The sequence below is a fragment of the Equus przewalskii genome, chromosome 6, assembly GCF_037783145.1.
Source record: "Equus przewalskii isolate Varuska chromosome 6, EquPr2, whole genome shotgun sequence".
NCBI lineage: Eukaryota > Metazoa > Chordata > Mammalia > Perissodactyla > Equidae > Equus > Equus przewalskii.
Genome location: NC_091836.1, coordinates 852632 through 873225, shown reverse-complemented (window position 1 = coordinate 873225; position 20594 = coordinate 852632). Strand labels below are relative to the sequence as shown.

The 20594-nt window shown below is 67.0% G+C and overlaps 3 protein-coding genes across 18 annotated transcripts; 2 read left to right on the top strand and 1 right to left on the bottom strand.

The window, feature by feature from the left end:
• Window positions 1-3049: 3049 nt before the first annotated feature.
• Window positions 3050-8340, bottom strand: REEP6 (receptor accessory protein 6). Of its 2 annotated transcripts, XM_070622352.1 has the most exons (6): window positions 8014-8340; window positions 5233-5326; window positions 5009-5147; window positions 4491-4659; window positions 4214-4296; window positions 3050-3988 (listed from the first exon to the last, which is right to left on the bottom strand). In XM_070622352.1, exons 1-6 carry the CDS (start codon window positions 8126-8128, stop codon window positions 3974-3976), a joined length of 615 nt encoding a protein of 204 aa, XP_070478453.1. In that variant the 5' UTR covers window positions 8129-8340; the 3' UTR covers window positions 3050-3973. The 2 variants fall into 2 exon arrangements, with proteins under 2 accessions (XP_070478453.1, XP_070478454.1); XM_070622353.1 differs by lacking the exon at window positions 4214-4296.
• Window positions 8341-8758: 418 nt separating this feature from the next.
• On the top strand, window positions 8759-16168 carry PCSK4 (proprotein convertase subtilisin/kexin type 4). 15 transcript variants are annotated; one of them, XR_011540660.1, is made up of 16 exons: window positions 8979-9274; window positions 9540-9644; window positions 11134-11226; window positions 11299-11427; window positions 11511-11587; window positions 11671-11759; window positions 11957-12129; window positions 12219-12431; window positions 13192-13292; window positions 13369-13472; window positions 13540-13657; window positions 14070-14249; window positions 14464-14588; window positions 15074-15196; window positions 15300-15966; window positions 16067-16168. XR_011540660.1 is itself a non-coding variant. In XM_070622326.1 (15 exons), the coding sequence occupies exons 3-15, from the start codon at window positions 11188-11190 to the stop codon at window positions 15740-15742; spliced, it is 1956 nt and encodes a 651-aa protein (XP_070478427.1). In that variant the 5' UTR covers window positions 8759-8800; window positions 9540-9644; window positions 11134-11187; the 3' UTR covers window positions 15743-16168. The 15 variants fall into 15 exon arrangements, 14 of the variants coding, with proteins under 14 accessions (XP_070478427.1, XP_070478431.1, XP_070478428.1 ...); XM_070622326.1 differs by lacking the exon at window positions 8979-9274 and adding an exon at window positions 8759-8800 and having other exon boundaries at window positions 14028-14249; window positions 15300-16168; XM_070622330.1 differs by lacking the exon at window positions 8979-9274 and adding an exon at window positions 8761-8800 and having other exon boundaries at window positions 15300-16168.
• A 1469-nt stretch (window positions 16169-17637) lies between these two features.
• Window positions 17638-20282, top strand: C6H19orf25 (chromosome 6 C19orf25 homolog). Its single transcript, XM_070622318.1, has 3 exons — window positions 17638-17771; window positions 17982-18113; window positions 19617-20282. The coding sequence occupies exons 2-3, from the start codon at window positions 17984-17986 to the stop codon at window positions 19841-19843; spliced, it is 357 nt and encodes a 118-aa protein (XP_070478419.1). The 5' UTR covers window positions 17638-17771; window positions 17982-17983; the 3' UTR covers window positions 19844-20282.
• Window positions 20283-20594: the final 312 nt, after the last annotated feature.

Below are 20594 nucleotides of genomic sequence, written 5' to 3'. Positions count from 1 at the left end.
GGGTGCACGGGCCCGTGTGGGTGAGAGCGTGACACAGCGCCCCGGGGACCACGGGGACCCCGGAGGGCACGTCCTCTCCGAGGAGCGGAGTCCTCACTCCAGAAATGGGGATTCTCCCAACCGACTTCCCGCAGGAGGCGACGTTTATAGAGACGTAAAACTGGGCAAGGTCAAGGCCGCGTCTGTGTCAGTGGAACGGCGGTAACGGCACAGTTTCTTCCTTAGCCCAGAAAAAGACGGTTTGCACCCGCCCCGCACTTGCTTTTGCTCCCGTCTCTAATTCTTGGCGGACAGCAAGCCCCTGTCATCTGCAGCTGCCGCCCTTCTCTCTCGGGGACCCCGTCCGGGATGGCTGACCTGCAGGAGTGCACGGGGGGCGGGTCACGGAGCTGCCAAAGGCCCCGGCTGGTCCCACGGCGACGGGCACGTGCGGGGACGTGGGCATGACCGCGTCGGAAGACAGTCTGGTGTGTCCACTCCGGGAGGACGGCGCGCTCCACGGCCCAGCCCCCAGACCCCGGGAGGGTACTTTATTTGGAAAAGTGGTCTTTGCAGATGTAGTTAAAGGTCTCAAGATGACGTCATCCTGGCTTATCTGGGTGGACCCTAAACCCAATGACAAATGTCTTCATAAGAGACACACAGAGGAGAGGCCACGGGACACTGGAGGCAGAGACTGGGGGACGTGGCCACACGCCCAGAGACGCCTGGAGCCCCTAGAAGCTGGAGAGGCAGGACGGACCCTGCCCTGGAGCCTCGGGAGGGACCAGCCCTGCCCGCCTGGATCTGGGACGTCCGGCCTCCAGAACGTGAGAGAATAAATCCTCGTTGCTTTCAGTGGCCCGGCTTGCAGTCATTTGCTACGGCAGAAAAAGGAGCCCTCTGCTCACCGGAGGCCGGTTCTAGAATGTTCCGCAGCTTTAGTCATAATAGCCCCACACTGGACACAACTGAAATGCCCACCCGGAGGGGGATGGGACGCATGGGCTGTGGCCGACCCGCAGGACGGAGCGCTACCCAGCAAGGAAGAAGAGCGACGTCCAGACCCCCGCGGCGGCTGGTGAGTCAGACAGGAAAGGACAGAGACGCGTGGGTGACACGAGTGACGGCCAAGGACAAAGTAAACAGAGTCAGGATGGGGCTGCCCTGGGGAGGGGGGCAAGGGACTGGGAGGGGCTGGCCTGGTGGGTTCCCAGCGCTGAATGCTGGTCACACGGATCTGTGGGCCACAGGTCATGATTTCCACCTGGTGACACAGGTGTGTGCCCTCGTCCCCGTGCTCCCTGGACTTCTCAGCAGGGTGGGGGTTCATTAATGATTACCCTCCGTCCCTCCTTCCCAGCCAAGCCTCCGCTCCCGAGAAAAAGGCAAAGTCCTCATCAGGCCGTCCAGCCCCCAGACTTGCCTCCCCTCGCCCCCTTGCTCGCTCCGCTCCACCACGCCGGCCTCTGAGCCCTGGCCCTCCCTGCCAGGTGTGGTCCTGCCTCAGGGCCTTTGCACGAGTGCCTCTCTCTACCTGGGATTTGCAAGACTCACCCCTGCATCTCTGTCATTTCTCTGCTGAAACGTCACTTCCTTAGAGAGGCCTCTCCAGCCCTTCCCGACATTGCAGCCCCCACCCCCCACCTCCTGGCCGCATTTCCCCCCCTCCCCTGTGACCTTCATGGGGCCCTCCTTCTGACGTGCTATATGTTTACTGTTGCCTCTCCAAATGCTTGGGAGCAGGGATTCCTATCTCTCTGGGTCGTCACCCTGCCCTTGGCTCCTGGAGCAGTGCCTGGCATACAGTAGGCGCCTGATAATTGCTGAGGGATCAAAGAAGTGAATTAGACCCACTGCTCCTCAGTAGCGCCTGGTGCTTCCTCCTCCCTTGGGGGAATCTCAAGGACAAGGACACGGGCCATGCGGTTGGCGGCCACACAGGGCTGCCTCCTTTGCGGGAAAGCCACCTCTGATGGACGGGGCCACCACCGGCTGGGGACAAGCTGGCCGGCTAAAAGCTGGCGGCGGGGGAGAGGGGTGACGTGTCAAAAGATTGTGGGACTCGGCTGACGTGTTCGGACAGAAATCAAGTGTCTCCAGACATCGCCTGACCCCCCAGGACGAAATCGCCCCCAGCTTAGAACCACTGAGTTACAGCCCAGGGACAGCTCTTGTGTTTCCACCTCGAGTTGTGGGGGGACGCAGAGCCCGGGTGGACGGGGACCGCGAGGGACACTGCGACCCCAGGCCTCCCCAGTGGTGGCCGTCCCTGGAGACACCCACGGGGGTGCAGCTGGGGGTGGGCTGAAGCCAGCGAGTGAGGAGCCAACGGGGGGGCAGAGGGGGGCGTGAACCCTGGCCCCTGGGCTCCAGGTAGAGCCGAGTCCAGGCGCACTTCACACCCAGGGTCCCCCCGCCGACACGACCTCCCTGCTCAGCGCCCCACCGCCCCCAGCTTCCCGCTCGGTCCCTGCTTCCTGGGACCCCAACTTAAGCAGGGGCTGTTCTGCTGGTTGACGGGCTGCTGGATCCCATCGGATCGGGACAGGGCCCACCCCCTCCTGGCCTCCCTGGACCGCCAGCCCCCAGGCCTCGGCGGTGACGGCTTCCCTGGCCTGACCCTGCGCTGCCTGCAGGGGGCACTGGGTGGACCGCACGACCCACTCCCCGTGCCTGACAGGCTGGCGGGTGAGTCCGGCTCCTGCAGCCCCGGGGGGGGGGGGGGGGGTGCGTCCACAGTGGCTCCTGGAGCTCCCCACGCCCACGATGCTCCGGGTGCCCGCGGGCCTCACTGGCAGGACCACACCCCCTTCTTCAGCTCCCTTTCCCTCCCATCTCCAGCCGGCGCCCCACTCCAGTTCCTGGGACCCCTCCCCGACACGGGACAGGGGCCCAAATTCCTGTCTTGGATCTGGCTCAATCTCGAGTGGGTGGCTGTGCCTCCCCCGGCCTCAGTTTCCTCTTCTGTCAAGCGGGCTGCACGGAATCAGCTCCTGATCAGAGGAGGCGGCTCTGTGAAGCCCCCGCCAGCCTCCCCCTCCCCGCCCAGGACAGACGGAGCCGAGAATGGTCCAGATGGGCTTTATTGAGGTCTCCCTAGCAGGCCATGTGCCTCAGCCGCCAGCAGCGCCGCAGGTAGCGGAGGCCCTGCCTGTGGTGGGGCCACCGGCAGGTGACCTCCATGGTGGCTTCAGAGCTGGAGTCCAGAGAGGACTCGGATGGGCAGGAGGCGGACAGCTCGGGCACCGAAGTGCTGCCCGTGGCCTCTGGCGGCGACTGCTTCTCATGTGGCCTGCTGGCCTTGGAGGCCCTGGGGGCCGAGTCCCCTGGCCCGTTGGGGGTCTTGTTGGGGATGGCGGTGCCGCTGGGGGACTGCACAAGGGGGGCTCCCTGGCTGGAGGAGACCTTGTGATGCTGCACGGTGCCTGAGGGCCGGTGGGCCGGCTGGAAGGGGCCCAAGGAAGTGATGGAGGGCCGGGGGCGCTGCTGGCGGGGGGCGTCGGCTTGCTGGGAGGGGCCCAAGGAAGTGATGGAGGGCCGGGGGCGCTGCTGGCGGGGGGTGTCGGCTTGCTGGGAGGGGCCCAAGGAAGTGATGGAGGGCCGGGGGTGCTGCTGGCGGGGGGTGTCGGCTTGCCGGGAGGGGCCCAAGGAAGTGACGGAGGGCCCGGGGCGCTGCTGGGGGCGCTGCTGGGGGTGCTGCTGGCGGGGGGTGTTAACTTGTATCCTAGGCCGGCCCTGGGCCTTGCTGGGCGCCTGGGAGCTGCTGGCAAAGTGGGTGGCCTGGGAGCGAGGCTGGGGCTGGCCGGCGTGGGGGCGAGAGGAGCTCCCGGGGGCCGGCTGGCTCGGGGGTGCGGGGCTGGTGGGGGGCTCCGCTGGGGAGTCAGGCGAGGGATCCGTGGAAGACTTGGGTGGGGACGTCTCCTCCAGCTCGCTGGCAGGCAGGTCTGTGTCCGGGCTGGGCGGGGGCTTCACTTGTCCTTCTGGAATTGGCTCACGGTGGCCTTGGCTGCAGAGAGAGGGAGGCAGGTCTGGCAGAGCCCTCGGGCCCAGAGCTGTCTTCAGCTACGGTGGGGGGCTGGCGTGGGGCCAGCTCAAGGGGCCAGCGGCTACCCTTGGCAGGGACAGAGGCACACACACACATGCGTGCACCCCACGCATAAATGCACGCCCGCACATGCGCATGCGGGCGCACACACACAGGCCCTACCTCCCAGGGGGTGGGGTTACGTACGGTCGGCTCCGCGGGCAGCGGGGGGCTTCCCGCCGCAGCCGCTGGGGTGACGAGAGCCCGGCTGCGGGCCAGGGTCTGCAGGACTGGTCCCCGAGAGCGTGCGGGAGAGAGGTGGACAGTGAGGACAGGGGCGCGGCGCCAGCGGCCATGTCACCAGGCGGAGAGAGGCGGGGGCAGGAGTGAAGGTGAGCGGGGTGGGTGGGCTGGCGGACGCCCAGACGGAGGGACAGACAGAGACTGAGATGCACGGACACCCCCGCACCCTGTGAGCACCCACCGTCCCGGGTTACTCCGGCCGCCGCGTCCAAGGCTCGCCGGCTGAGGTCGCTCACGATGCTGTCCACTGCCTCGTGATGCTTTAGAAACAGTGGGCGGATGACTCGATGGTACAGCAGGTGCGCCCCGTTCCAGGGCCCGGGGGCCATGCAGAACAACAGGAAGCCGCACTGCGGGCACAAGGTGGTCACGCTAGGCCACTCTGAGCCCCCTGCGGTGGTTCCGGCCTCCCCCGTCAGACACTGTGCTGGGGTGGGCCCGGCCTCCACTGTCAGACACTGTGCTGGGGTGGGCCCGGCCTCCACCGTGAGACACTGTGCTGGGGTGGGCCCGGCTTCCACCGTGAGACACTGTGCTGGGGTGGGCCCGGCCTCCCCGGTCAGACACCCCTTGCGATGGACATGGGCTTCCCCCATCAGACACCCCCCGGCTGGCCAGGCTGGTTTCCCCAGAGAAGGGGCTGAGCCTCCGCACCCCCCCCAGGAGTCCGCAGTCCCCGAGCGTTGCAGCGGCACCCACCTTGCCCACGTAGTAGAAAGGGAACCAGGACAGGAGCAGGTCGCTGAAGAACTCGGCCAGCCCGAACAGGCCGTACACCACCCAGTAGGTGAGCCACACAGTATCGTCGTCTTTGTTTGGGCTCTCGATGGCTTTGACTCTGGGGAGAGGCGCACAAGGTCAGGGGCTGCCGGAGCGCCCGGACGACCCCCCGCCCCCCAGCGGGGACCACCAGCGGCACTCACGAGGCATATGCGGGGTATACAAAGCCGATGAGGTTGCACAACAGAGACGCCCCGTAACCGAATAAAAGATACAGGCCTAGCAGAGTGGCGGCTCCTGCGGGAAAGACGGCTGTGAGCTGGGCCCCGGGGACTCTGCGCCCAGACCGCAGCGCCCGGGGCTGCCTCCTGGCCTGGCCCCCGCGGTCTGCCGGCATCAGTCCTCCCAGAAGCCTCAGCAACCCCTCTCCGATACGCTAGTTGCCCCCATAGCACGTGGGCGACCGCCACCATGGCCCTGAACCCCAAGTCACATGCCAGCAACCAGTCAACATGTCGGTCTCCCCCACAGGCCAGGAGGGACCTCGCCCTGGTAGGTACGGAGTAGATGCCCAATAAACATTTGTTGAATGAATAAGTGATCATCTTTGATTATACCCAACTCACTCTCGGTCCTATGGGAGGGGCTGGGCACAAGAGGCCAGCGTCTGAATATAAGTAATGGGAGAAAAACCTGAAAGTGAGGCCATCCTGTCACTAAACTGTGATTCCTGGCGAGCAGAGAAAGGCACAGCATTTTTAGCTTTTCTTAATCTTAGTGTGGTGCTTTTCAAGCCAGCTCGGATGCTCGAGGGGGTGAGATCCGGGGTTCTCATCGCCAAGACCCGGGTTCCTTTCCCGGTCAGGGAACCACACTGCCCGTCTGTCGGTTGTCACGCTGTGGCAGCCACGTGTGGCTGTGACGCTGAAAGCTGTGCCACTGGGATTTCAAACACCAGCAGAGTCACCTGCGGTGGGCAGGTGTCGGCAGAGCTCCCAGACTCAGACGGACCAGGAAGAAGGACCTGCCGCCCACTTCCGGAAAAACTGGCCATGAAAAGCCCGTGAATGGCCGCGGAGCGTTGTTGACACAGCCGGAACGGGAGAGGGGGGCACAGAAAGACCGGCCGGGCTCCCTCCGCGGGATACAGGGTCGCGAGGAGTCGGGACCACTTGATGGCGCTAACAACAAGGGTTTCTCAGTCCTGGCGCTGTGGACACTCAGGGCCGGGTCACTCTGTGGGGGGCGCTGTCCTGGACACTGTGGGGGCTGAGCAGCATTGCATCCCTGGCCCCCAGCTGCCTCGAGGGTTGCTGTGGGGTCAGCTAAACACAACTCTCTGACACAGAGGAGCCCGCCTTCCCACACAGGTACCGAGCGCCTCCGGTCGCACACACACTCCCGGCCCCGGGGGGCTCAGAGAGTGACAGTGAGGGCCAGGGGGCTGGGAGCAAGAGCCACTCTGGGAACAATCCTGGCAGCTGCTGCATTTATGAACCGCTTCTTGTGTGCGGGACCCTATCTCCCACAAGGGCCCGAGCAACACGGAAGCTGCGGGGAGGGGGATTCCCCCACGGTCACTCGGGGAGCCTCTGGGCTCCCAGGAGCATTTACAGCCTCCCACCTCCTCCCCGAGGGTGTTATCTGCAGAATGATAGAGGCCACCGGGGGACCAAAGGGCAGAGTACCTCCCCCTCCCTCCACCTGCGTTCCTCTTTATCCGCCAGGCCTGGGGTCAGGAGGGGGCGGGGCCACCCCAGCTGGCCCTGGAGGCGCCGTCACCGCCTCCTCTGGGTTTCCACACCTGTTCCCTGGGGCAGGGGATTTGCTCACGTGGGGTGGGTGGGGCCCAAGAGTTCCGGGTGAGGAGGTGGGGGAACACCACCCTTCCCTGGAAATTGATGGTCCGATGGTCCCGGAGCAGTGGCTGTCCCAGGAGGGCACCTTCCCCTTTATCCCTTTTCCTGCAGCCTCAGCAACTAGAGGATGACCTTGGACATGGTGGGGGGCGGGGCACAGCCCCAGAGATGGGCAACAGATGGGCCCCGGGGGCTGGGGGGGGCAGAGGCTCCAGATAGGGCAGGAGGAGGGCCAGCCTCCCACACAGCTCCCTTCTCTCTGGCCTCAGTTTCCCCCTGTGGCCCCAGCCTCCAGAGCGGGCCCCTCCCCAATGCTCTATGACCTAAATTCCCCGCCCACTGGTACCAGGGATGTGGAAAAGCAGGGAGGAGGTCAGGGCCTGTTCCCAGGGGCAGGTCCCCGGCTGAGTGGACATGGGCTGAGCAGCGGGGACCTGGGGGGGACAGATTTCCGGCCCTCCTTGGGCTGCCTGGCACAGGAACCCCCCCAGCTGGTGGGAAAATGGGAAGAAAGTAGACTTCCAGGATCTGCACACAGAAAGTGCTCAAAACGTATGCACTGTCCTCACTCAGAGCCCCCCTCCCCCCACTCCAGCGTCTGGACAAAATGTCCTTGTCATTCATTCCAGGGGGGCTTCCTGGAAGAGGCCACAGAGCCGATGGGCCTGGAGCACCGCAAAAGAGGAAAGGAAGGCATTTAAGGGGCGCTCACTAGATAGTTTGAGAGACCGGCACCGGCTGCCTACTCGTCCCCCCTTCCCCTGGGGCCGGCAGGGCAACTGGAAGAACCGGACTTCGGCCTGGCGGGCACCCAGGGCCCCGAGGCAGGGGGCAGAGGACGGCCGCCAGATCCCGAGGCCGGAGTGGGGGTGCCGCAGGGGCCGAGAGAGGGGGTGGCCTTCGCCCGGGGTCGCACGGCGGGGGCAGGGGAGGGGCTGCGGGCAGACCCTGGGTCCCACCAGCCCTCCCGGGGCTCCGGGGCTCCGCGCTGGACACGGGGCGCGCCCCGCCGTGCGAGCCGGACCCCGCAGCCCGGGCCGGCCGGAGGGAGGCAGGTGCGAGGAGGCCGGGATGTGCCCGTCGGCGAAATGGGGCGGCGGCCCCGAGCGCCCCGCGACGGCTCACCCGTGGCCAAGTACCGCTTGTCGACACCAGTCCTGGCTTCGAGCGCCCCGAGCGCCTCGGTGACCACGTTCCTCTGCTCCAGCAGCCGCTCGAGGCGCTGGCGCAGGCCGTCCATGGCACCGGCGGGCCCGGGGCCGGCAGCCCCAGTTCGACCGCCGCCCCGCGCACCGGCCCCGCCGCGCGCGCGCCACCTGCCCCGCGCCCGAAGAGCTCGGCTCCGCCCCCGGGCCGGTCTCCGCCCCCGACCCCCCGCCCCGGCCAATGGGAGGGCAGGGCGGACAAAGGAGGTGGGGCCTGCCCCGTCTCCTCCGCCGCATCGCCCTCTGGCGGGCCGCGGCCCCCGCAGCCGCGACTCCGCACGGAGGGGGCGGGGCGTGGCGGCCGAGGCCGCCGATTGGCCGAGCGGGAGCGAGACGTAGCTGATTGGAGGGGCGGGGTCATGGCCGGGGGATTATTGGCTGAGCCGTTGTTGGGGGTGGAGCTGGAGGGGAGGAGAGACGCGTGCTAGGGGGCGGAGCTGGTGGGCGGGGCCCGAGGAGGACCAGAACTGATTGGAGGAACCGGAAGGGATTCATTGGCGAGAACAGAGGAGGGGCGGGGCTAAAATAAAGAAGGCGTGGCTGAGATGAGGGGCGGGGCTAAATGTCTTGGGAAAGGACAATTCTGATTGGACCAGAGAGGAGGCAGGGCTGCTTCTAGAGGGAAGAGTGTGTAGGAAAGTGGGCGGGGGCAGGTAAAGGGGCGGGGCCAATTATAGCGTCAGTGAAGAGGTCTTCTGGGACGGAAGGTTTGGGTCCTTGTACAGATGGGGAGACTGAGGCTCCATAGGGTTTGGGTCTGCGGAAAGCCAGTGTGGGCTGATGTCGACCCCCACTGCTGTCGGATCTTCGCGCTCCTCCGCGGGCGGGGGGCGGGGGGTAGGGGGGAAGCCGCAAAGCCCCCTGGGAGTTGAAGTCCATCTGGGTTGCCATGGCGCCAGGGGCGGGGCGGGCGCTTGGGCCGACTCGGCGGTTTGGCCATGGGGAGGGGCTTCCGGAGGCCCCGCCCCCGCCCCGCCCCCGCCGCCATGCGGCCCAGAGGGACAGCTCTCTGGCTGCGCCTGGCCTTGGCCCTGGGCCTGGCCCTCGTTGGCCCCCTGGCTGTGGGGTGGGCTTCGGCCTGGGCCCCCATCTATGTCAGCAGCTGGGCCGTGCGGGTGTCCCAGGGTTACCAGGAGGCCGAGCGCCTGGCGCGCAAATTCGGCTTCGTTAACCTGGGGCAGGTGGGTGGGCCCCGGATGAATCGGAGGGGGCAGAGGCTGGACGACCCCAGACCCTACAGACGAGAAGAGGCCCCCCTGGTCCCCTGATGTCAAGAGCCTACAGTCCACCCCTGTCTCGACCAACTTCCGATGCTGGGACCCCTGAAGCCCCGACCTGGGCACCTGGTTAGGGGAGGATGCAAGCAAGGGGCCCGGCCCCTGTCCTTGGGGGGCTCTGTTGAGGGAGCTGGGTCCCAGCTTTGCGACTGCTCCCCCACATTGCTAGATCTTCTCGGACGGGGAATACTTCCACCTGCGGCACCGGGGCGTGGTCCAGCAGTCCCTGAGCCCCCACTGGGGCCACCGCCTGCGGCTGAAGAAAGACCCCAAGGTGAGCCCGGCCTCAGGGCTGCCCCCTCGAGGTCTCGGTCACCTCCTGTTATTCTTGTGATTGTCAGGAAAGGCTGCGTGATCTTCAGCAAGTCATCTGCTCTTTCTGAGTCCTGGTGTCCGCTTATCCCCCCACTGTATACAGTGGGGACCCAGATGGGGAGAGCCACAGATCATGCATGCGCAAGGCGCTCGCCCCAGAGCCTGGCACACAGTCGGTGTTTCTGGTCACTCCCCCTTCGCTGTTCGAGCTCACTCTGAAAGACCAAGGTCCCCAGTACCCCATAAAGAGGGGCAGATGACATTCTAGCCCATGGGATGGAGGGGAGGGAATTGGCTGGTTTTACAACAGAGGAGACGGCTCCAGAGAATTGGAATCCTGTCTGAAGTCACCTGATGAGTCTGTGGCTGAACTGGGGCCAGAACCCGTCTCCGAGAGGTGCCAGGTCGGGAAAAGGCCTTAGATGCCAGGAGTTGGGGCTGAATCTGCAAGGCCTCGGGAGCCGTGAAGGAGTGTGGGGGGGCTGGAGGCGTGACAGCTGGAAACACTGGCCGGGAGCAGTAGGGACAGAGAGAAGTAGTGTGTTCCAGTTTGCAGGGAGAGGTCAGGGCTGGCCGATGGATTGGATGTGTGCGATAGAGAGAGAAAAATCAGGGCCCGCTCCCAAGTCTGGAGCCAAGCAAATGGGGAGATGATGGCCCCAATTGCTGAGATGGGAGCTGAGGGGACATGAGCTGGCTTGTGGGGTGGGAGGGAGATCAACCACGGAGAAGGAGGAAGGGCAAAGGTCTGAGGAAGAGAAACCCTGGGCAGGCAGAACAGCATATGCAAAGGCCCTGGGGTGAGGCAGCTGCTGTGGTTACAGCAGAGGGAGCTGGTGGGGGCCAGACAGCAGGAGGCCTTGTGGCCCTGGCGAGGGTGGTGGGGAGCCACAGAAGGGTGTCAACAGAGAGTGTGCTGAGAGTAGGTTGCAGAGGAAAGGGGGGCAGATGGGGGACCAGGGAGGAGGTGGGTATGGCCACGCAGGGGTGTCCTGCATTGGGGAAGCAGAGATGCAGGGGGCAGTGGGAAGGTCTTAGACAGAGGGATTCTAAAACAGGGCCAGGGGAAGGGGCAGGGTCGGGACCCCAGGTGCCCCAGCCACCCCGGGCAGCAGCCACACATCTGTGGACCCTGGGGTTGGGTGCACCGAGGGCCTCGGCCTCTCTGAAGGCAGAGCCCAAGGCATGTGGGGACCCCGAAGAGCAGCCCCAGCAAATATGGGGTCCCGGCCCCTGCCCACATCATGAAGACCCTGGGACAAACAGCGGACAGCCCAGACACATGTCCCACTCCAACTGCTGCCCCACGGACGGAGCCCGGGAGGAGGCTGCGCAGGCCCTGGAGGCAGACTAGGGCCCGGTGACCGGGAATTGGCGGGAAGGGCCGGGAAGGGGCAGGTCCCCTCGGACGGCGGGTCCAGCCCCTGCAGTGGCTCGTCCCCCTCTAGGTGCAGTGGTTCCAGCAGCAGACTCTGCGGCGGCGGGTAAAACGCTCCTTGGTGATGCCCACAGACCCCTGGTTCCCACGGCAGTGGTACATGGTGAGCGGCCGGCCGGGCAGGCGGGGTGGCCCAGGCTGGAGTTCCACTGATCCCCACCCCCTGTCCCCCCAGAACAACGAGGTGCAGCCGGACCTGAACATCCAGCAGGTCTGGGGCCAGGGACTGTCGGGCCAGGGCATCGTAGTGTCTGTCTTGGACGACGGCATCGAGAAGGACCACCCAGACCTATGGGCCAACTACGTGAGCTCGTGGGGGGCCGGGCAGGGGCTGCCCCAGGTCTGGTGGCCAGCCCCCACCCCCTCACGTCCCCACCCTGCCCCCAGGACCCCCTGGCCAGCTACGACTTCAACGACTACGACCCAGACCCCCAGCCGCGATACACACCCAGTAATGAGAACCGGTGAGCCGCGCGTCCCACATGAGGGTGGCCCTCGGGGGGCTGCGGGGCTTGACTGGGGCCCCCCCTCTCTGTCCTGGCGCCAGGCACGGGACCCGCTGTGCTGGGGAGGTGGCCGCGATGGCCAACAACAGGTTCTGCGGCACCGGAGTGGCCTACAACGCCCGAATCGGAGGTACCGGATCCCCCTCCTCCCGCCCGGGGACAGAGGTCGGCCCGGGTGACCCTGGGTGGCCGGGAACGCAGTGGGGGGTGCGTCAGCCGATGGAGTGGGGGGAAAGCTGAGGGTGGGGTAGCTGAGCCGGCCCGGGAGGACACCTCGCTCCAGGTGGGGGGGCGCGGGCGGGCTGGCGGCAAAGGCCCCCACCGCAGGCGTGCGCATGCTGGACGGCACCATCACCGACGTCATCGAGGCCCAGTCGCTGAGCCTGCAGCCGCAGCACATCCACATCTACAGCGCCAGCTGGGGCCCCGAGGACGACGGGCGCACGGTGGACGGCCCCGGCGTGCTCACCCGCGAGGCCTTCCGGCGCGGCGTGACCCAGGTGAGGGGCGCGGGGCCGCGGGGGCCGGGCGGGCGCGCGCACATGAGGCCGACGCCCGGTCCCCGTGTCCCCCGTGTCCACGTCCGCAGGGCCGCGGCGGGCGGGGCACGCTCTTCGTCTGGGCGTCGGGCAACGGCGGGCTGCACTACGACAACTGCAACTGCGACGGCTACACCAACAGCATCCACACGCTCTCGGTGGGCAGCGCCACCCGGCGCGGCCGCGTGCCCTGGTACAGCGAGGCCTGCGCCTCCACGCTCACCACCACCTACAGCAGCGGCGCGGCTCCGGACCCGCAGATCGTGAGCGAGCCGCCCCGCCCCGCCCACCGCCCACCGCCCCGCCCCCGATCCCGCCCCGCTCCGCCTGGCCCCCGCCCCACCGACCACGGCCCCGCCCCTGCATCGCCTGGCCCCACCCTCTGATCCCGCCCCGCGCCGCCGGGCCCCGCCCCACCGACCACGACCCCGCCCTGCCCCACCTGGCCCCGCCCCACCTGGCCCCGCCCTCTGATCCCGGCCCGCGCCGCCGGGCCCCGCCCCACCGACCACGACCCCGCCCTGCCCCACCTGGCCCCGCCCCACCTAGCCCCGCCCCCTGATCCTGCCCAGCCCCGCCCAGCCCCGGCCCCCTGTCCCCGCACCGCCCGGCCCCGCCCCTCAGGTTCCCCCTTCCTTCCCTCCTGTCCCCATCCTTTCTGTCCCCCACTCGTCCTGTTCCCCGTCCCTCCTGTCCCCCAATCTTCTCTCCTGTACTCCCACCTTTCCTCCTGTCCCCTCACCTTTCGTCCTGTCCCCCCACCCTCCCTTCTGTCCCCCACCCTCTCTCCTGCCCCAGCTGCCCCTGCAGTACCTGGAACACAGACACGGGTCGAGGCCAGGACCGAGTTGTCACCATCCCGGGCCCGTGTCCCCAGGGCCCTGCGTCCCCAGCCCCTGCTCCGGCGTCCACTCTGTGGGTCTTCTTGGCGACCTTGGTGCTTCCTGAGCTTAGTCCGGGGTGTTTTTGAACGAGGGCCGGGTGTTCGTGGGCATCGAGCCCCTGAGCCCCCTCTGCCCCCAGGTCACCACGGACCTGCACCACCAGTGCACGGACAAGCACACGGGCACCTCGGCCTCAGCGCCGCTGGCCGCGGGCATAATCGCCCTGGCTCTGGAGGCCAAGTAGGTGACGGTGGGGGCCCTGCCTGCCGCCTCGCCCCCCGGCGTGGCCCCAGCTCACGCCCTCGCCCGCCCCCAGCCCGTTCCTGACCTGGAGGGACATGCAGCACCTCGTGGTCCGTGCATCCAGGCCAGCACAACTCCAGGCCGAGGACTGGACGACCAATGGCGTGGGGCGCCAAGGTGCGGCCGGGCCGGGTGGAGCGGGGACGCCACGCGCACAGGAAGGTGACGGCTGCACCCCCTACAGTGAGCCACCACTATGGCTACGGGCTGCTGGACGCCGGGCAGCTGGTGGACATGGCCCGCACGTGGCTGCCCACAAGGCCCCAGCAGAAGTGCGCCATCCAGATCGTGCACACATCCACGTGAGCGCCCTCCTCGCCACCATCTGTATGCCCACCAGCAGCCCCAGCCACCGTGCCCACCCGCCAACTCCCCAGCCTTCCCCCCACACCTGCCATGTCCCCTGCCCTCCCCCCAACCCTGCCACCTCCTCAGCCCTACCCCCACCCCTGCCACCGTCTCCTGGCCCTCCCCACACCCCTGCCACCCTCTCCTGGCCCTCCCCCCACCCAGCCACCCCCCCCAGGCCTCCTCCCACACCTGTCATTACCACCCAGGGGGGCAGACACCTGGGAGGCGGGCCCTGAGGCCTCAGTTTGCCCATCTGTAAAGTGAGAGGGCAGGCCTCGTGATCTGAGCCCAGACCCCGCCTGCTGGCCGCCCATCCCCCAGCAGGCCAGCAGGAGGGGCCCTCACCCACCACACTGCCCCCAGCCCCATCCTGCCGCTGCTGCGCGTGGGGAAGAACGTGTCGGCCTGCGCCGGCCTCGCCAACCACATTCGCTCGCTGGAGCACGTGCAGGTGCAGCTGTCGCTGTCCTACAGCCGCCGTGGGGACCTGGAGATCTCGCTCACCAGCCCCATGGGCACCCGCTCCACACTCGTGGCCATTAGGTGCGGGAGGGCCCTGGCCCTGTGGGCCTGCACAGGAAGGGGCCAAGCTCACCGTGGGGTCGGGTGTGGCCTGCACAGGCTGGACCCCCATGGGGGCCGGTCCCTCGGCTAGCACTTGGCACCTCAGTCAGACACCTACTGTAGCTCAGCGACCTGTTACGACTGTGGTTGCAAAGACCCTCTCCTGGTACCCCCACCCGTCTGTCTGTCCCAGACCCTTGGATGTCAGCAGCCAAGGCTACAACAACTGGATCTTCATGTCCACCCACTTCTGGGACGAGGACCCACAAGGCTTGTGGATCCTGGGTCTGCAAAACAAGGGCTACTATTTCAACACGGGTGAGAAGCAGGCACAGGTTGGGGGGGCGCGACCTCCAACCTCTGCCGCGGGCTCTGCAGCCGGCCTCAGTTATCCCACTGCAGAGGGGTCTCCTTGGGACACTGAGCAGGCCTGGTGCACAGTAGGTGTCCAATCCCCAGGGAGAAACAGGTGTCCAGGCACCAGCACACAGTAGGTGTTCAGCTGGTAGCACGCAGTAGGTGTGTTTTTACCCTGGAGAAGTAGGTGTCCAGTTACCAGCACACAGTAGGTGTGTGGCTGCCAGCACGCAGTAGGTGTCCGACTACCAGCACGTAGTAGGTATCTAGCTGCCAGGCGATGCAGGTGTCCAGTTCCCAGCGCGCAGTGGGTGTGCAGCATTCACGGCACATCCGAGTCTGGGCCTGGGGGTGCGGGGGTTGGCTGGGGGGAGGGGCGCAGCGTGGCAGGACGGGCCGCCAACAGCCTCTCCCCTCCTCCAATGCCCACCGCGACCCCTGCCCAGGGATGCTGTACCACTACACGCTGCTGCTGTACGGGACCACCGAGGACATGATGGCGCGGGCCCCCAGCCCCCAGGTGACCAGCAGCGCGTGCGTGCAGCGGGACCCGGAGGGGCTGTGCCAGGGTGAGTGCTGGGAGGGGGCGGGCAGTGTGCGTGTGTGGCCGGGGATGGGGCGCGGGGCCGGGGCCACGGGCTCATCGTCGCGTGTGTGGGTGTCCCCGTGCAGAATGCCACAGCCCCGCCTACCTCCTGGGCCACCTCTGCGTCGCCGACTGCCCTCCACGCTACTTCCACCACACACGGCAGGCAGTGACCGCCGGGCCCGGGCGCCCCGCCACGCCCGCCTTGCGCGTCTGCTCCGCCTGCCACCCGAGCTGCGACACGTGCCGCGGCGGTTCCCCGCTCGACTGCACCGCCTGCCCCCCGCGCTCCGTGCTGGACGAGCTTCGGGGCTCCTGCTCGCGGCCCGCGCCCCCGACGGCCCCGTCCCCCGCGCCCCCCGCGTCCCCCGCGCCCCGAGCCCTGCCGCCCCCCGCCCCCAACGCCCCCATCGCCCCCACCGCTGCCGCCGCCTGGCTCAGGCCCTGGTGCTGGCCCTGCTGGCCGTGGCCTGCTGGAGGCCCCTCCTCCGCGGCGTCCTCCCCGCAGACTGCCCCCCGCCCTGTGTGAGCCCCCCGCGCCGGGGAAGCCCCCCTCACCACCCCAGGCCCAGCTGCTGGCTGCAACGCTGAGACGTGGCACTGGCAGAGCCCATGTGCCCCTCGGTCTAGGGCCCTGTGGGCACCACTGCTGCGCTCCCGCGTCCAGACCGGCCCCCCAGGGGCCAGGACCTACCCCCAGCAGCCCCTGGCTGGGCCGTGTGGAACCCTGCAACCCGGCCTTGGCAGGTCCAGGTGAAAGAGACAGAGAAAAGTCTAGATACATAGTTTGGGGTGGGGAGCGGGTGGGATGGGGCAGAGGCCAGCCATGACCACCACCCTTTCCCGGCTCCAGAACCCCCGGGAAGGTGAGGGGAGAACAAAGGAGACCATCCAGGGCCTCGGCACTGTGTCTCACCTCAGAGTTTGCAAATAAAGGTTAAATAGGAGGTGCCAAGGCTGCTGTCTGTTTTGAGGCACACGTGGGCCGCCGTCCCCACCACTCGGTGGGGAGGTTTCCCTGTATCCCACTCGGAAACTGCCTTTCCCGGGCATCAGCCCTACCAAGGACCCAGAGCCCACAAAGGGGGGCGGCACTGGGGTGCGAGGTCCCCAAGTGACACCAGAACACGGCCTGCTGCCCCACCTCATCCCGAGGTCGCCCTGGGCGCCCTCCTCCAGCCCGTCGGCCGAGTTTCTCTCCAATACGGGGACGAACAGAAGTGTGAGTTGCAAACGACAAATTGCAGGGCTGTTCCACCCATCAGCAGGCCTGCAAGTTTCCGATAATTGTACTTCTCTGTCCTCCGAGGGTCCTGGGGGGACGGAGGGAATCGTGGGCTGGAGGCATGTTGCCCTCACCCCCCAGCCTGGACTTCCCCGTCCGTACACTGGGCTCTCCACCTCTCCGGAGGAAAAGAGGATCCTCAGGGGTGGGGGTGGGGGAGGTGGGAAAGTGGGCGCCGGGCCGCAGAGACAACTACTGAGTCCATTCTCTGTCCTCACACACACCAGTGGGGTGGGGACCCAGCTCGGCCCCTGGCTCTGGGCTTAGGCCTGAGGTCAAGCCCGGCCCTGGCAGGGTCAGGCTGCGTGTCCAGGGCCAGGCTCGCTCTCGGAGCCGCGGGGGCCTCACCTGTGCACCAGCACCAAACCTGCTCCACTAAATGCTTTCGAGAATCACGCACGGTGTGTGATCCCATTAACATGAAACGTCCAGAACAGGCAGATCCACAGACAGAGAGCGTGGGTGTCAGGGGATGGGGCGGGGAGTCACTGCTAATGGGGGACGGGGTTACTTTTGGGATGATGAGAATGTTCTAGAATTAGACTGTGCTGATAGTTGCCCAACTCTGAAAATACATATATATAACCCCAAACTATTAAGTCGTACACTTCGAACAGGTGAACTTTATGGTTTATAAATCACATTCGGTAAAGATGTTAAAAACACAAAACCCGCCCTCTGCGCTGAGCCTGTCTCCCCATCCTTGAGCGGAGAGGCAAGATGACGGGTCCAGCGGCCGCCCGCCCGGTGTCCCACCTTGGGTGGGGAAGGGGTGTAGAGACGGAGAGGCGACCTTGACCGCGATCTGGCAGGCGAGACGCTGACGTGCGTCCTGCCACCTCGCTGGTCGTTGGCGCAGCTGGCCCTCCCTGAGCGCCCACCGTGCACCGGGCCACCCCGCGTGGACAGTAACTTTCTTCCCACGACAGCCACGTGGGTTGCGGGCTGTGTCCCCCTTTTGCAGAAAAGCAGGCCCTCAGATACTTCGTTACGCAGCGAAGGGGGCCGGGAGTGGACCCCACGCCACCCCGTGCGCATCCAGGCCCGGAGCGCCTTCGGGTCCAGCCGCTCCTCCTGTCGGATCGCTCCGGGACCCTCGCGGGCGCGGCCCCTTTAAGCGGTGGGCGGGTGCAGGAGGCAGCCGGAAGTGTGCGTCACGCGCCTGGGGGCGGGGCCGCGCTCCTACCGGAAGCGGAAGTGGCTGTCCCGGCGCCTGGGGGCGCGCGACCTGCGGCAGCGGCGGCGGATGCCCTGCGGGGAGACTGAGGCCCAGGTCGAGCGGGGCTCTGAAGGCCCTTGGTCCCGGCTTGTGAGGCGCCGGGAGGGTTAGAGGCGGGGCGAGCCCGGAGTGGCGGGGCGGGGCGGGCCTCTGCGGGGGCGGGGCTCCGCCGGGTGTGTAGGAGTTCGCTGGGCGGGAGGAACGGCCCAGGGAAAGGGTGGAGCGGTAGGCGCCCGGGTCAGCGCCCCCTTCTCCCGCCTCCAGGCATGGGCTCCAAGGCCAAGAAACGCGTGGTGCTGCCCACCCGTCCGGCGCCCCCCACGGTGGAGCAGATCCTGGAGGACGTACGGGGGGCGCCCGCCGCGGACCCCGTCTTCACCGCCCTGGCCCTGGAAGGTAGGGGAGCCCCGGACGGGCAGGGGAGGGGCGGCCCCGGGACCCCGGCAGCCAGGGCGGGGGAAACGCACCCCAGGTCCAGCCGGGATCGGAGCAGAGACCCCGGCGCCATCCGGGTCCTCTGCGCCCCTCTCCGCGGTCAGGCGGGGGCATCTTCAGAGCGACATCGGGAACGGGGGTCGCCGCCGAGTCCCGCCCCCCGCCCCCCGCCTGTTCTCGGAAGGCCGGGGAGCTTGGAACGGATTTTACGTTTTTTCGTTCTGGGGGGAGACGATTTCGGGACAAATGAAAATTATGTGAAATCCCGGTTTCGGGGTCCCTGAAGGTGCATCGCACTCGGGCTGCTCTCCTGGTACAAAAGCAGAGCCGAGTCGTCGGGCAGGCTGGCCCCGCAGAGCCAAAAATGCATCATTTTGCAAAAAAAAAAAAAAATGTTTATGGATTCCTGATTCGGAAGATGGGAGCAGGTCCGTGACTAAGGGGTTTGGCAAGCAGTGCGGTTCATTTAGTCACTCTGCAAACCTTCACCGGGCACCTGTGATGCCCAGATCCTGTTCTAAGCGCTGAAGGGGAAAAGGGAGGCAACAGAGGAGGGGATGCTGGGATGCTGGCCCTCCGGCCGGTCCCGCAGGAAGGGCCGTTAACATGTCACATGGGGTGACAGGAGAGGACAGACTCGGTGGGAACTTTTTTTTTACTTAATAGTAAAACATTGAGTCCTTTGCTCCGTCTGGCCGCGTCCCGGTGCTCAGGAGCCGTGTTGGACGGCTCAGCCGGAGGCATTTTCCATCCCCTGGAAACTTCTGTCGGACGGGCTGCCCTGGGAACGCGGCTGTATTTGTCCCCCACTCGCGGCTGAGTCGCGCCAGGCTGCTTGAGTCCCGGCTTGAGAATCAGGGGCCCAGGTGCACCTGCATTCAGAGGGTGGGGAAACTGAGGCACGGGCTCTCCGGGAGAAGGGGGCTTCCCCTGCCGGCCCGGGTTGTTCTCTGGGGCCGCCCTCGGCCTCCACGAGGGCTGTCTGGCATTTCCTGTCTTCTAACTAAAGCAGGTAATAAAAAAAGTGGTTTTGAACCGAACGCCGGAGTTTCGGGGTCTTTGTGACCGCAGGCTGCCCCCGCCTGGGGCAGGGGACCAGGCAGAGCGGAGGGGACCTGGACGTGTCTCTGGGAGGCCCCGAAGCTGTGCTACCCCCCCTGGGTGTGCGGTTTTTAGACATGAGGTCGTGTCCACACCTTCCTCGCCTCTGCCGCCCCCGACTCCCCGGGTGTGGGTTTCACGAGGTGGCACGGGCACAGGCAGGTTTTCGGGAGGCGGGACGGTGCATCTCTGGGCTCGAGAGCAGGGTGAGAGCTGGCCTGCTCGGGGCTCCCATCGCGGGGCCAAAGGTCGGGAGCCCACCCCCGGGCGGGGCTTTCTGGGACGCGCCCCCTCCAGTCCCGTGCTCGGCTGGGGGGTCAACTGAGTCCCCTCCCTGACCAGCCGGCCGTGTCCTGTCCCCAGACCCCCCAGGCCCCTCCGAGAGGGCCGAGGACGGCGAGGCCGGGCGGGAGCAGCTCTACCAGCAGAGCCGGGCCTACGTGGCCACGAACCAGCGGCTGCAGCGGGCCGGTGACGGGCTGAAGGCGCAGTGCGAGGGCCTGCGGCGGGCGGGCACGGAGCTGCAGGCGGATGTCGGCCACGTGAAACAGGTGGCGCTGCGGGGGGCTGCGGCCGCCTCCTTGGGCTGACCTGGCCTCCGGCTCTCTGGGGACAGCCCCCACGGCTCGCCGGAACCTGCCGCCCTCCCCAGGACACCTGAGTGGCCGCCCCTCGGACATGGGCCCTGAGCCCCAGAAGCGGATGCCAGGCTTTCTGTTCTGTGGCCTGGGCACACCCTGGTCCCCGGAGAAGCCAGGGGACAGAGCCCGCGGGGGCTGTGGGTGCAGCAGGGACGGCTCAGTGTGTGGCGGGTGCACCTGCCTTGGCGGCACAGACCCTCCCCAGGGTCGGGTCCGGGACCCTGCAGATGCGCTCCCCCCAGGGCTTCCCTCCTGGGACCCTGATCACCGTCGAGCCCAGACTGCACTTCTCGGGGGTCCCAGCACCGAGGGCCGGTCTGTCCATTCTCCTCCCGTCCTCTGTGACCCTGCTTCCCCGTCATCCCATTAAACTGAGCTGGCAGGACCACCCCGCTGGCTCTGCCCGTCTCTGTGTGAACTGGGGCCCCCCCGAGGTTCCAGAAGAGGATGGGGCTCTGTCCCCTCCTCCTCCCCTTGTGGCCGTGTCAGGAGTGACTGCGCGGAGGGCCCACATCTGAGATGGGGTCTCCGGTGGTGCCACCCTCAGGGCCCCGAGTGCCTGATCTAAGACATCGTGCCCCCCAGGACGGGCGCGGGTCTGTCTGGTTCACGTCGGGGGCAGGACCGAACTGTTGGCTGTGGGATCCGTCAGATGGGGCCCCAGCCTGGGCTCCCGAGAGAGAGGACGAGCTGTCGGCCT

Coding starts and splice junctions, on each gene's coding strand:
- REEP6 (XM_070622352.1), bottom strand. CDS start 8,128: ATGGACGGCCTGCGCCAGCGCCTCGAGCGGCTGCTGGAGCAGAGGAAC. Junction 5,148..5,232: donor GTATACCCCGCATATGCCTC/GTGAGTGCCGCT, acceptor GCCTCTCCCCAG/AGTCAAAGCCATCGAGAGCC. Junction 4,297..4,490: donor GGCCGGAGTAACCCGGGACG/GTGGGTGCTCAC, acceptor CTCGGGGACCAG/TCCTGCAGACCCTGGCCCGC.
- PCSK4 (XM_070622319.1), top strand. CDS start 9,032: ATGGGGAGGGGCTTCCGGAGGCCCCGCCCCCGCCCCGCCCCCGCCGCC. Junction 11,428..11,510: donor CAGACCTATGGGCCAACTAC/GTGAGCTCGTGG, acceptor CCCTGCCCCCAG/GACCCCCTGGCCAGCTACGA. Junction 12,432..13,191: donor CGGCTCCGGACCCGCAGATC/GTGAGCGAGCCG, acceptor CTCTGCCCCCAG/GTCACCACGGACCTGCACCA.
- C6H19orf25 (XM_070622318.1), top strand. CDS start 17,984: ATGGGCTCCAAGGCCAAGAAACGCGTGGTGCTGCCCACCCGTCCGGCG. Junction 18,114..19,616: donor CACCGCCCTGGCCCTGGAAG/GTAGGGGAGCCC, acceptor TCCTGTCCCCAG/ACCCCCCAGGCCCCTCCGAG.